Genomic DNA, 14,480 nt, shown 5'->3' with positions numbered 1-14,480 from the left:
TGGACTGCTGGCCTCCTGGGCTGGGCTGCATGATATAGGATGAAGGAGGTGATTAAGCGGGGGAAAGGACAGTCTTCCTGGCTTCTTCCGCTTGATAGTTTTGTGACTTTGGGCAAGTAACAAAACAACCCCGTAATATGGGTGATCCTACCTTACACCTTGCATGTGCCAGGCCCCAGGAGTGAGGCTGGAAGCTGAGAAATGACTCATACCTAGGCCTCTACTGACTCCTCAGGGTCCAAGCCAGAGCTCTCCAAGAGGGCCAGCAAGCAGCCAACCCAGTTGCCTCCCCTGAGCCTCAGTTTCTCCAACCAAGGAGCCAGGGTGGGCCTTGATCTATCTCCAGACCACATAGGGGCCTGAGGTGTTTCTTGGGGAAGGGGTTGGCCCAAAGACCACACTGGCAGAAGTCCCAAGGTACTGAGGCCCCCTCCCAGAACACCCTGTCTCTGGGGTACAGGCTGAACATGCCACACGTGCTTCCCCCTCCCTGCCCCTCCTGGCCCTGTGTCTAGCAGCTGAGCAAATGGCGTCTCCTCCCTTCTCCCTGCCCCCTGCCATTCCTGCGCAAAGGGCACGGGGCCTGGCGTGTGGCATTGGCAGCTGGAGCTTTCCATGCTGCCGTCAAGTTTTCCAGAGTACAAATAAGACAGGAGAGCCAGGAATAACTGGCTGGGCCCCCAGAGGGTCTGGAGGGGATGGGCCTACCTCAGACCTGCTTTCAGACCCTGTGCCAAGGGGTGCAGGCAGAGGGCCAGCTGCCCAGGACCAGGGCTTTGGGAGGCTTCTGTGGCCATTGGGAGCCCATTATCTGGCATGCATCCTGTAAGAATCAGCCCGGGCTCCAGTGTGGCCTGGGTCCACTCCTTGTGTGACCTTGGAGAAGTCATTTAACCTCCCTAAGCTTTGTCTCCTGCGGGTCCAGGTGGCAGCTTCTCAGGATCCCAGGGAGTGAAGGGCCCATGCTGAGGCTGGCTAAGCCCAGAGCTGCTACTATTACGATCATTTTTATGGCTGGACAACCCTGGGCCAGTCACAGACCAGCTGCAGGCTCAGTTCAGGCCAAGCCACGTCCAGGACCCCACACTGGATAAAGCACAACCCCAGAATCCTGGGCAGGGACCACATGGCAGCAAAGCCTCTGCCCAAGGGATCTCAACCCCTGGCCTTCTGAGCAAGAGGATGGGTACCACTGAGCAGGAAAAGCGAGTGTCTCCGCTCTCCAAAGGACACAGGAGAAAGGAGACCAGAGCATTCTCACCAACCTGGCCAGTCCCCCTTCCTCCCCCCTTGGGGGCGCTGGGTGCCGGACACCCCTCCCCAGGGGCTATATTAGCCGTGTGAGTCACGGTGGACCGGCTGGGAGGCTGCGGGCGGGCGGGACAGTGTAGGGTTACAGTCCATTTATGGGCGCAGCCGAGGGCAGATATCAGTGTCGATGGCATTCGCTCCCAGCTATTCTTAGGAGCCTCTCAAGAGCTCCACGCAGCCCAGCTGGGCAGCAAGGGACAGAGCAGGCAAGGCCGGGGGGCAGGGGCAGGGGCAGGGGCAGAGGTGTGGACTGGGCAGGCGGAGTGCCTGAGTGCCCTCTCACTCAACCCTCTCTACCCTTTGTCTGCAGAGGCGGCCGCTGACAGCACCAGCATGTCTTACAGTGTGACCCTGACTGGGCCTGGGCCCTGGGGCTTCCGTCTGCAGGGGGGCAAGGACTTCAACATGCCCCTCACTATTTCCCGGGTGAGTGCACCCTGCCACAGCCTGGCACCCGACGAGGCGGGCACGCTCGGAGGAGGGCGTGTGTGTGTGTCTGTCTGTCTGTCCTTTCTGAGCCTCTCAGAAAGCAAAGCATGCCCCATCCCCTGGGACTGGCCTGGTCCTCTGGTCTCAGCCACAGCTTTTTGCTCACAGGAGCCCGCCGGCCTGTTATGCATGTGAGACGTCATGAGCAGGTGGTAGGTGTTTTTAGCAGAGAAGAAAATGCTGAGTTTTCAGGCAGACAGGCAGGCAGGTAGCTGGACAGAGTATAGCGCCTTCCTGATCCCTTCACTGTTAGAGTGGGCTTAGGGTGCCCCCAAGCCTTTAGCATTTCCCTAGATATGGGCAGCTGCTTTGGGAAGGGAGCATTCCCAGCATGGAGAGGGCAGGTGATGGGCAGTTGGATAGATGGACAGACAGGCTGTTGACCTTGGCTGTCCTGCTGTCAGAGTGTGGGGCTGGGCTGGACTGAGTACTGGGCACCCGCTCCATCCCAAACTTGAGACATCAGCACCCTGGCTCATGGGGCTGGGCGCTCCTCCCCATTCACCGTGGCTGCTTTGTCTGTCTCACGACTTGTTCCCCACAAGCTCTGGGGCCTGGTGAGATGGCCCCCTGTCCTGCAGTGTCTGTGATGGGGAGCAGCATGGCCTGATGCAGATGATACAGAACATCAGGTTGTCTGAGTAACTCTACTGCCTGGCTGGAGACAGCAACACCAGAGAGGCAGAAAGCTAGCCATGCTCCCAAGGAAGCACTCCAGGAACAGGGACTGATGGGGGAACAGCATCTAGACCGTAGTAGGCACTCCGTCAGTATACGTCAGACAAAGAGACTCCCCAGCAAGGCACTGGTAGACCCAGGGCTGAAGACCATAAGGCTCAGGATGAACTGTGAGGCATACAGGGTAAGGACAACCCTGCCTGGTGGCTGAGCCCCTGGCCGTGCTGTTCTGGTCACAAGGCAGGAGGGGGAGGCTCCCAGGCTGTCACCGGAGGGTAGTGGGTGGGCAGGGGTATCTGGGCTACTGCCCAGTAGGGGAACAAGGGGCCAGTTTCTTCTCTGGGGCCTTTGGGACTTGCCTTGGGCCTGGGGGCTGGAGGAAGGGGTTGGAGGGGAAGCACTGAAGTGGGCAAGGCCTGAAGGTGCTTGGCAGAGGGGCCAGGGAGCCTGGGCAGAGGGTCAGGAGCCAACGCCACCAGTAGTCTCTGTTTTTGGTTCCATGGGTCTTGGGGGAACCCCAGAAGTAGAAGGCCCACCCAGGGATGCCGTGAGAGCCTTATAATAGCCATAGAGGCCACATGCCTCCAGGGTGGGTGCTGGCCTGGCTCTGGCGCAGGGAACAGGCCCTGCCCTCCATCCTTCAGTTGGAGATGTGGCTTGTTCTAACCTGGAGACTCCACCCCTTCAGATCTACTGCCCTGGAGACCACAGGGTCCTGGAAACTCACAGCTTTGCACACTTTGCATGAGGTGGCGACCTGTGGGCATGTGAGCCCCAGTGGATTTCCCACTGCCCTGCACAGCTCCCCACCCCCATGCTTGCAGGACTCCTTCCTGTACAAGGTGAAGCCTCTGTGTGCTCTCTCATGGGCCCTGTGGCCTCCCCTGCCTGGGACTGAGCCCACATCTCCCCGAGCTCCACCATCTCCAGGCCTCCTGCTGGTGCTCCCTGCCCTATCCCTATGGGTGCAAATTGGCACTGGGCTCACTGGCACTCAGGATAGCCAATGACTTCACCCAGGGTCTATGTGCCACCTGGCCCCAGCCAGCCAGGGGCTTAAATGGCAGCCCAGAGGCCTTAAGCTAGATAGCAGGAGGAATGTCCTTACTCCGGGGAGGGGGTATACAGGGATGTGCTGGATCCAATGACTGGGGGGACTTTTAAAAATAGAACCCGAAGCTCAGGCAGGGCACTGGGGGATGGGCATGATGGCCTCTCGGCTTCCTTTAGGGGCATGCCCCAAATCACCTGAGCTGTGGAGCAGGCTGGACTGGGAACTAGAGCCCTTCCCAGGGCTTGGAACCTCTTGAGAAATTTTGGTGGTGGGCTGCTGATAGCCTGGGCTTGTGTCCTGGTTCCGGGCCGCTGGCAGGGCAGGCCTTGTGGACACAGCCCTGCCATGCCACCAGGGCTGTAGGATTTACTGCTGGGGCTCACAGGGTCCTTCTGCACCAGGGACATCCCCCTACGGGGCAGGCATGGCCAGAGCTCTCTGGAGGAACTCCACTCCCACCCCAGCCAGGACCTGAGCCTGTGCCATAGGGCACTGCAGGCAAGAGTGTGTGACCCTGTGGGGTGGGCAGGCAGGCGAGGCTGGGATCGTTACCTCACTTCAGAGCCTGGCAAACTGAGGCTCGAGTTTGCTCACAGGACAGGGATGGCCATGGGTGGATCTCCTGTGTCCTCTCACCCCAACTCCCATGCTGGCCTGCTCACCCCTCTGACTGGGACTACTAGAAAGGCACTGGGGAGACCTGTCCCCTCTCAGCTGCAGGTGTGTGCTGCAGCTCCTCCTGGAGGGACACAGACCACCTGCAGGCTGGGTGGTGGCTCCCAGGGGTCCATGGCAGCAACCTTGGGGCAGCAGCAGCCCCTCAAGGCCTCCCTTCAGAGGGTCTCCTCTTGCGGAATCACAGAGAAGGGGATTCAAGAGGGAGACTGGGAGCGGAGGGTGGCGGGGAAATGCCTTTATTTATCCTGGACAGGTGTGGCTGGGCCTGCAACATGAGCTGCCCTTTCACCCCACCCCAGCCAGTTCTCCAGGAAGTGGGGAGGGGGCAGAAGCCCAGAGAGGGAGCAGCTCCAAAGGCCCAGCCCGGACTCTGCCCTGGCAGCTGGCCAGAGGCTGGGACCATGGTCTGGGGTCTCGCCTCTTCACGCCTCTCATGCCCCCACCTTGGGGAAGAGGAGTATGCTTTGTTAGGCTCTGCTGCTCTCAGCTGTGTCGCCTCAGAAGTCTGTTTACCTGCTCAGCCTCAGTTTTTCTCACCCTTAAAATGGGGATAGCAGGCCGAGCGTGGTGGCTCGTGTCTGTAATCCTAGCACTTTGGGAGGCCAAGAGGGCAGACCACTTGAGGTCAAGAGTTGGAGACCAGCCTGGCCAACATGGTGAAACCCTGTCTCTACTAAAAATACAAAAATTAGCCAGGTGTGGTGGCGCATGCCTGTAATCCCAGCTACTCAGGAGGCTGAGGCAGGAGAATAGCTTGAACCCAGGAGGCAGAGGTTGCAGTGAGCTGAGATCGTGTCACTGCACTCCAGTCTGGGGAGTCAGGAAAACTCCCAATCCGGGGAGGCACAGCCAGTTGGAGCCACCCAGGCAGGCAGGGAGAGGCTTTTTGAACATTGAGGAGACTCCCGTTTATTTATCGGCCAGGGTGGAGTTGGGGAGTGGGACCATGGGAAGACAGAAGGTTCCAGTGAGAGGGTGAGCATGAGCAGAACCACAGGGGAGGCCAGTCTCACAGAGTGAGACTCCATCTCAAAAATACATCAATAAATAAATAATGCCTTCCACACCTGTGGGAGCTCTTTCTAACAGGCACTTATGAAAACTTTCCACCTGTTGTCTACCGGGACAAGTTGTGAGACTGGTGGAGTTGGGGGGCTGAGCCTGGGCCCAGGAGGGGCCTGCCTCTCTACTGGAAGCCCTCTGTCCCTAGGGTCTCAGCCACCCCGCCTGCAGGCTCACCTGGAGCACCAGGCCAGAGGCCTCTCCTCCTCTGTGGGTTTCGGTTCCAGTTATTTATCAGACTCTCCCAGCTGTGGTGGGAACATGCTGAGGACAGAGGGTCTCTGGGGAGAGGAAGGGGGACAGGCTGAGACTATTCTGGGGTAGCTGTGCCAGCAATGCCTGGAATTTCGGGGCCGCTGGAGCACGCAGTGCTGTTTCTTGGGCAGCTCTTAGCAGTGCTGACAGGCCATGCTGTTTATAGCTGCACTGAAGGTCAGGCAAGCCTCCAAGGGCTTCTGTGGGGCTGGCAGGGGCCTCCCCGGCAACATCCATCTATCAGCAGGGGAAGATAAGCAGCCGGAGGCTCGGAGGCTCACAGCTGGGGAATGTATTCTTAGAGGTCCCCCAGGCCAGGTCCTCCCTGACGCTCAGAACTGCATCTAACTCTGTGAGGGATCCAAAAGGAGAGGACATGAGGCTGGCTGGGTTCTGGGGAATGAGTGGGACCCTTGGAGGCCTCCAGGCCAGGACACCGTGCAAGAGCAGCTGCATGAGCAGCCCCAGGGCTCCGGGGCTACAGGCATTGTGGGGTAGCCAGTGTCAGGACTTCAGGGCTGTCTGAGAAAGACTGGGCCAGGCCCTGCTGGGGGATAGCTCCCCAATTCCCTGAGTCTCCTTCCCTTTCTACATCATCCCCTCTCATCCAGAGGCTGCCCCTGACTGCAAAGACCCTCCCCCATGCCGAGCCCTCCTGCCCTCAAACACAGCTTTGGCACCCCTTTGGGACCAGGCTCCACCTCTGCCCAGGAACCATCCTTGGAGGCAAGAATGGGCCTTGCTGGGGGCCCCTGAAAGCCAGTGCCCCTGAGGGCATTTTACTGGCCACACCCAAGCCACAAATGGAACTGTGGACCTGGACAGGAGGAAGAGAGGCAGGAAAGACTCAAGAGACACTTGAGGAAACCAGGGGAGGTGTGGTCAGTTAGAGGGGGGCAGTGACCCCTGGCTTTGGACACAGAAGGTCATTGATATGCGTGGAATAGTGGGGCCAAAGGCAGATGGCTGTGTGTGAGCAGGTAGGAGGCAGTGGCATTGGGGGCAGGATGTGTGGGTCACTTCCTGGAGGAGTCTGGAGGTGTAGAAAGGGGACATGACAGGAGCCAGTTGGAGTCACCCAGGCAGGCAGGGAGAGGCTTTTTGAGCATTGAGGAGACTCTTGCTTATTTATCAGCCGGGGTGGAGTTGGGGAGTGGGACCATGGGGAGACAGAAGGTTGCAGTGAGAGGGTGAGCATGAGCAAAACCCCAGGGAGGCCAGATGGGAAGGCAGCAGAGCAGGGCAAGACAGTAATTTAATCATACAATGAAAATGCACTTTGCCCCACCCGCCCCAACCCAAGCAGGCAGCCTGGGAGTGTGGGAAGGGGGAGCTGCTGAACCCTTCCTACTTATCTGCCGCCTGCCCCAGCCTCCACCCACCACATCTACACTGGCAGATCTAGAAGGGGAGGAAGACAGGGGCCTGCCTGGTTTGAACACTGGGAGTGAATGATGGCCAGAAATGTCTGCAGAGCCCAGCTGCTCTCTCTGCTGCCAGAGAACTGGGGAAATAGGAGCCGATGGCATGGGTGCCTCTGAAGCCTCACTGACGCCTTCTTTCCCCTGGACCCTGTACAGAACTTTCCTCCCCTCCCCCTGACACCCAGTCCCTTCTAGGGCCAGCAGGCTGGCTCAGAACTGGTCAGCCAGGGCTGGCCCCTCAAGCCCCACCCTCTGCCAGCTGTGGATCTTGTTTCCTGTAGAGCCCGGGGATGCAGCCAGCCAGCCTCACACCTTCTGGGGGTAGCAGATGGGGTCAGCACTGTGCCTCCCTGGATTGGGAGTTTTCCTGAAACTCTCTTAGCTCTGCACCGTCCTTACATAACGACATATGTTTAACGACATAATCCTCACAAGAATCCCGAGAAAGGCATTGTCTCTCTCTTGACACTGGAGGGCTTGGAGGCTGGCACCGAAGCTGGGGCCCGGCCCATACTGGCACCTGTGCTCCTCCTTTGCTGCCTCCCTGCCCCCAGCCCCCAGCACTCACAGGTGGCTCTGGCACCAGCTCTCCCTGGGCTACACTTGGGGGTGCCCTAAGACGTTGGCCCAGCAAGGCGGAAGGGCTCCTAGGGACAGGGGGCTGATCTTGGCCTCCAAATACCTGCAGCCTTTCCTGGGGGCTTTGGAGACAGGAGATTGGTGCTCCACCCTGAGGCCATTCTAGGCTGTGCCCAGGGTTGGATTTCCAGGGTTTAGAGGGGCCCACTGGCTGAAGAAGACTGAAATGTGAAGTGGAAATGAAATGCTCATTCAAAGGAGGCATTTAAATGCTCAAAGGCGGATAGAAAGATTAAAAAGAAAAAAACCGCAGGTCCAAGGATTTGGGTGCTTTGGGCCCTTTCTGAAACACAGAAAGGAAAGAGGAGGATGGAGTCAGACAATAGTGATGTGGAAGCATCGTGAATGGAGTGCACTCTCCATAAGCCCTGGGCTCTGGGCAAGGGTCTGAGGGTGCCCCCCTCCAACCCACCCAGGCAGGCTGCTCCTGTGGTGGGGTGAAGGCATCCGATGGCTCTTGGTCATCCATAGGGTGCCTGCCTCCATCCTGCCTGGAGCACTTCCCTAGAGGAGGATATCAGCACCCCCAGCCCCCACCCTGAGGGATGTTGGACCCTGCTCGGGGCAGCCAAAGGCCAGGCCAGCTGAGCCCTGACAAGCAGACACAGCTGCATGGGAGAGGCGCCAGGCAGGGGATCCAGCTCAGCCACTCCCCTCTGGTCAGAGGCTTGGCTACTGACCAGACCCCAGGAGGCTGAGCTCTCCCTTGCTAGCAAGCATCCCCCGAGCCCATGCCTGAGGATGAGGGAGAGCCAGGCAGGTCCAGGTGAGGGGAAGTGAGGAGACCTGGTGGGGAAGGCTGGTGCCAGTTGGCCCACGCCTGTGGGAGAAAGATGTCTCTGAGGCACCTCCAGAGGGAGGACAGTCAGATGGCCCTGCAGAGGGCCCTGCTGATCTGGCCCCCGCCTCTCTTGGACGTCATTCTGGTGCCCTTGCTCATGCTGTCATCATGATCTTCTGGACACAACTCCCATCTCTCCTGTCAGTGTCTCCTCTGTGACCAAGGTCGTGGCCCTCCTGCGTGGGGTCTGCAGTGACCCAGCCCTGCAGGGGTACAACCCCTTCTCTGTACGTGAGCATTTGGGGGTGCCCTGCCGTGAGAGAGCCTTGCTGTGGGAGTGTCCTGCTGTGGGGGAGTCCCATGGGCAGTTCACTAGGACAGAACAGGCATTGCAAAATTTGCCCTGGACAGAAGTATGCTGTGCCTGCAGCTTTCTTTGAAATGCCTGGTGAATGAGATGGACTGGTGGATGTGGAGGGATGGAGTGTGATAAAGCAAAGAGAGTGAAATGTTATGGTACAGCCATGGTAGTGGGTGTTCAGGTGTGCACTTTAGAATGTTTTCTACTTTTTCTGCCTAGAAATCTGTAAAAATGTCTATAATAAAATGTTGGGGATCACATAGAGGAGTAGGGAAAGTCGATTTTCTGCAGGACAGGCCTGGCTGGGCAGCTCAACTTGCCCCCAGGAGTCCCCTCTCAGTCTAGAAAACTGTTTTGCTTTCCCGTGCTGATGTTGGTTTTTACCCTTTGTTCACCTCTACACTCAAGGCAGCAACACACTCCTGTCATTAACAGAAGCTATGGCAATGAGTTTGGGGGTAAGGGCTAAGTGTATTTTAAGAAATCTCAAGTAGCTCTAAGATGCCCCTGTGGAGCCTGGAGGGCAGGCTGGACTTTGCAAAGCAGATGCTGTGGCTTCCTGGCGGTCCAGGCGTCTGTTTCTGTATTGTCCTTTCCAGGCTCTGCAGATTCCAGGGCTGGGAAAGGGGCGCTGTGGACACAAGGTGGCCAGTATTTTAAGAGGGCACCACAGGCTGGGTATGGTGGCTCATGTCTGTAATGCTAGCACTTTGGGAGACTGAGGCGGGAGAATCACTTGAGGTCAGGAGTTGAAGACCAGCCTGGCAAACATGGTAAAACTCCCTTTCTACTAAAAATACAAAAATTAGCCGGGCGTGGTGGCGTGTGCTTGTGGTCCCAGCTACTCAGGAGACTGAGGCAGGAGAATTGCTTGAACCCGGGAGGCAGAAGTTGCAGTGAGCCGAGATCACGCCATTGCACTCCAGCCTAGGCAACAGAGAGAGATCCTGTCTCAAAAAAAAAAAAAAGAAAAGAAAAGAAAAAGAAAAAAAAGGGCACCATAGCCCCTAGGGCTGAAATGGCAGGTTCACAGCCATTGGAGAGGGCTGTCCTGGTCTTGCTGTTATCACCCATGTGGTGTAGGGCAGTGTTTCTGTGACCCATAATGTGGTCATGCAGAAACATCTCAGTTCCTGGGCTGCATCTGCAGAGCCCATCTGGGAATGGGCTGGACACTGGTGACTAGTGACTGCAGAGCATCCTGGTTTGGAAGGGGCTTCCCTGTGAGGGGACTGGCAGGAGCTTCCATCCATGTCTGTAAGCCCAGGGCCTGGCGAGAGGCCCACCCAGGCTTGGCACCTGGGGCAAGGGACTGTCCCCAGAGCCTCTCTGGGCTCCTTCTAGGATGGTTCTCAGGCCTTGGCCTGAATCTAGCTTCTGCCAACACTAGGAGCTGGCTTGGTCCTTGGGTTATAGCCAGGAAAGTGACTGGGATGTACCCAGAGAGGCCCAGAGGACTGGCTGGTGGGCATGTTTGGGAGGCAAAGCCAAGGAACACCTCCAGCCACAGCTTGGGGGGATGGGGTCCAGAGCCTCCTCTTTCCTGTGATGTCACTGAAGGCCAGGCCCGCGTGGCACTCCTCATGATGTGGGGGTTGGGGACTTCCAACATGGTGTGTTGGGAGTCAGGTCATAAAGTCATTCTATGTGATACTAGCAGGGGCCAGCGCATTCCATATGATGTCACAGGGGGACAGCCAGAGTCTCTGGCATTCCATGAGGTATCTGTAGGGGTGGGGCTGCTAAGATCACTAGGGGCCAGCCATCAAGCCATTTTAGGTGACATCATTAGACCCTCTGGAATTTTGCATCTCATGTGACATCACTGTGTGCAGGGCTGCCACAGCATTCAGTGTGCTATTACTGGATGCCAGGCGTGCAGAATTTGGCATCGTGCATGATGTCACCAAGAGTGCAGCCTGAGCCATCATGACATCCCAAGTAATGTCCCAGGAGGTGTGGCCTTCCTGAGATCCCATGGGGAATTCCCAAGGTGGAGTTGCAGTGGCATTCTGTGTGGTTACACTGAAGATGGGGCCTCCAGAATGTAACATTCTGTGATGTTACTGGGGTTCTGTGATGTTACTGGGGCTCAGGGTTTGGGAACTGGCCCCCAAACCTGCACCCCGCCTTCTGGAGGTATGACACCAACTACAGAACCCTAAGCCCTGCCCCATTTCCCAGCCAATTTTGCTCACCCAGGCAGGGTTGTCGGCTACCTCACTGTCTCCACATCTGCCAGGTAGCACAAAGCACCATGCACTAAGATGCTTTTGAGTAGATGCATTTATCCTGCCTTTCAGCCTGGCAGTGTCTCTGGGATGCTGCTGTATCTTAGCTCCTGCACCTCTCTTTTCTCCTGGATTCTCCTGGATTCTCCTCTCTTTTCTCCCTCCATAGCTTTGCAGGGTGCAGGGATTATAAGAGGCTAACCAAGGTTACAAATAGCCTGCATTTTTTTTTTTTTTTTTTAACACAGAGTCTCGTTCTGTCACCCAGGCTGGAGTACAGTGGCATGATCTTAGCTCACTGCAACCTCTACCTCCTGGGTTCAATCAAGGGCTCAAGTGATTCTCCTGCCTCAGCCTCCTGAGTAGCTGGGACTATGGGCACACACCAGCAGGTCCAGCTAATTCTTTTGTATTTTTGGTACAGACAGGGTTTCACCATGTTAGCCAGGCTGATCTTGAACTCCTGACCTCAGGTGATCTGCCTGCCACAGCCTCCCAAAGTGCCAGGATTACAGGCATGAGCCACCACACCTGGCTGCCTGCAAATTTTTTTTTTCTTTTTTTTTTTTTGAGACAGAGTCTTGCTTAGTCGCGCAGGCTGGAGTGCGGTAGCGCGATCTCGTCTCACTGCAAGCTCCACCTCCTGGGTTCAAGCGATTCTCCTGCCCCAGCCTCCCAAGTAGCTGGGACTACAGGTGCCTCCACCACGCCTGGCTAATTTTTGTATTTTTAATAGGATGGGGTTTCACCATATTGGCCAGGCTGGTCTCGAACTCCTGACCTTGTGATCCGCCCACTTTGGCCTCCCAAAGTGCTGGGATTACAGGCGTGAGCCACCATGCCTGGCGGCTGCCTGCAAACTTTTAAGAGACAGGGTCTCCCTCTGTCACCCACGCTGGAGTTCAGTGGTGAGCGATCATAGCTCATTGTAACCTCAAACTCCTAGGCTGGAGTGACCCTCTCACCTGCCTCCTGAGTAGCTAGAACTACAGCCATGCACCACCACACCCTGCCAAATATTTTTATTTTTGTAGAAACAAGGTCTGGGCTCTGTTACCTGGGCTGGCCTCAAACTCCTGGCCTCAAGCAATTCTCCTACCTCAGCCTCCCAAAATGTTGGGATTACAGGCATGAGCCACCATATCAGGCAGCCTCCAAACCTTAATGGCTCCGCACGACAAAAGTTTCTCATTCATGCAATGTCCAACACAGTGTTCCCTAACCATCTCTCTTCCTCACCATGCCCTGCATTCAGTCAGTCAACAAGCAGAGAGTGTGCAGGATCACAAGGATGGTTGCTAGGGACAGACCTGGAAGGGCATACATTGCTTTCACCCTCATTCCATGGGCCAGAGCTAGTCCCAAGGCCTCAGTCAGACACAAAGCTCTAAGCAATGTGGTGGTCATGTGCCGGAAAGAGGAACTAGGCTTGGTGAGCAGCTGGTACTGGCCGCAGCGAATGAAAAACAAAATGATGGCTTCTGCTGAATACTCCCGGGTGACTCTTCCCCCAAAGACTGGCCCTTCCTCAGGACCACCTTCCTTATGCTCACCCCTCACCTCTGCTATCCAATCAGATCACACCAGGCAGCAAGGCAGCCCAGTCCGAGCTCAGCCAGGGTGACCTTGTGGTGGCCATTGACGGCGTCAACACAGACACCATGACCCACCTGGAAGCCCAGAACAAGATCAAGTCTGCCAGCTACAACTTGAGCCTCACCCTGCAGAAGTAGGTGGGAGCTCTCCAGAGCAGGGGGCGGAGGCTTGGGTGTGGGCATGGGGCAGGGCCAAAAGAGGGATAGTCCCATAGCAATTGAGTGGGCCTAGCCCTGGGCTACAGAACTGTGCAGGAAGATAAGGACAGCCCTGGGCCAGAGGAACAACCGGGCCCAAGTCGCTGTCAAGCACCTAGAGGCAGACATTACTGCCTCACTTTACAGATAAGGCTGAGAGGGTGGTCCTGGTGCTGCCCATATGTGGGCCATTGGTCCTGGAAGGCAGGTCTTCCCTGCTTCCACTTTGCCCAGGCAGCCCCCAGTGACATAGCAGGGGCCCATGGATGCTGGCCAAAGTGCCCAGGGGCCATGACTTCTCCATCCTTGTCCGGCCCAGGGCCTTCTTGGGGAGATCCAGCCCGTGGGGTGGACAGTGGATCTGGAGCCCTCTGACTCAGCTGCCTGTCTCTTTCTCCTCACCAGCCCTGCCCAGGCAGGAGCTTCTGGCCCCAGGGGCAACTTCCTCACTTGGTCTCATTTCTGGTTTCTACAGATCGAAGCGTCCCATTCCCATCTCCACGACAGCACCCCCAGTCCAGTCCCCTCTACCAGTGATCCCCCACCAGAAGGTAGGTGCTGACTGCGGCGGCGGGGTCCACTCAGCCCTGGTTCCTGGAGTGCTGGCCCTGGCCAGCCTGCCTGGTCTTTGGCTGGCCCAACTGGGAAGAGGCTGTGGGATCAGCCCTGCCCCATCCCTGTCGCTGCTGCAGCTGACCCTGGGGAAGTGAGGCAGCCCCTCGGGAGAGACTTTCAAGCCCCTCTTGAACACTGGATGTGGGAATGAATGCCTGCCTGGGTGCAAGTCACCTCTGCTATGCCTCCTGGCTGGGCCGATAGAAGCTAGCTTGGGCAGCAGTGCTCCCAGGAGAGGGGTCACCTTCCTGGCCAGGCAGGGGACGAGTGTCCAGGCTCTGATCCTCATTTGCCAAGGGGGCCAGGACTGGGTGACTGCGGCTGAGGCCCAGCTTGAGGAGGACCTCCAGGTGTGGAGGGGCGTGCTGGCTACAGGCTTTCCCCTACCCAGATCTCTCCCTCTGGTTTCCACTTACCCACCTGCCCCTCCCAAGTGCATGCCCCTGTAGCCCTTAGGATGTGCTGGTGATGGCCTTCGAGGCAGGCACAGGGGAGAAGGGAGGCCAAGCCCTGGCTCCAGACCTCACCACTGCCTGGGCCCTTCCCAAGGCCCCACTAAGCAGCTCAACCCCCGAGGGCTCCCTGCTCAACTTCTCCCTCTATGTGAGCTGATAGTGACCCCAACTGTCCAGTGGGGCAGATTGGGCAGGGGAGTAAGGAGAGGGGAGAAAAAGAGGCTGACAGGGGTGCAGTAGGTCACAGACTGGGAAAGTGGGTGGAGAGCTGCTTGGGAGATGCTTACAGAGGTGGACTGAGGGGCCCAAATGTCAGCTACCCACTTCCTCGGCTTCCCTCCTCACCTCCCCACCACCTGCCCCACAGCCAGCCCAGGGACCCCATCTCACTGGCAGTGTGGGGTCAGTGGAGTAGGAGTCTGGGCTGTGCCCACTGGATAGCCACTCTCAGGGGCAGGGGGAACAGACACAGAATGGGCCATCCCCTGACCCCTATACCCACTTCCTCGGGCCCTGAGGGTAGGAAGCTTGGCTTGGCTTCCGCGCAGGGCTTGGCACTCTGCCTAGTTGGATGCCAGCCTCAGGCCAGGCCAGGAGCCATGTGCCTGCCTGCTCCTCCACCAGCGTCCTCCCCTCCAGGTGCTGCACCCAGAT

At 57.5% G+C, this 14,480-nt stretch overlaps 1 protein-coding gene across 12 annotated transcripts in view; it reads left to right on the top strand.

Annotated features, from left to right (window-relative positions):
• Window positions 1-1,373: 1,373 nt before the first annotated feature.
• LDB3 (LIM domain binding 3) overlaps window positions 1,374-14,480 on the top strand; it is a 72,920-nt gene continuing 59,813 nt past the window's right edge. For 3 of the 12 annotated variants that reach the window (XM_017893249.1, XM_017893251.1, XM_017893247.1), the window contains exons 1-4: window positions 1,374-1,517; window positions 1,622-1,737; window positions 12,541-12,692; window positions 13,232-13,307. In XM_017893249.1, the coding sequence (XP_017748738.1) occupies window positions 1,645-1,737; window positions 12,541-12,692; window positions 13,232-13,307 (321 nt within the window). In that variant the 5' untranslated portion in view covers window positions 1,374-1,517; window positions 1,622-1,644. Of the gene's footprint in view, window positions 1,518-1,621; window positions 1,738-2,313; window positions 2,663-12,540; window positions 12,693-13,231; window positions 13,308-14,480 lie in introns of those variants that run through there. The other 9 variants (XM_017893256.1, XM_017893257.1, XM_017893258.1 and 6 more) reach the window with 9 other exon arrangements.

Source organism: Rhinopithecus bieti, unplaced genomic scaffold (assembly GCF_001698545.2).
Source record: "Rhinopithecus bieti isolate Rb0 unplaced genomic scaffold, ASM169854v2 scaffold_23869, whole genome shotgun sequence".
In the NCBI taxonomy this organism is placed as follows: Eukaryota; Metazoa; Chordata; class Mammalia; order Primates; family Cercopithecidae; genus Rhinopithecus; species Rhinopithecus bieti.
The sequence above is the reverse complement of the archived record's forward strand: the minus strand, read 5'-3'. Positions and strand labels throughout refer to the sequence as shown.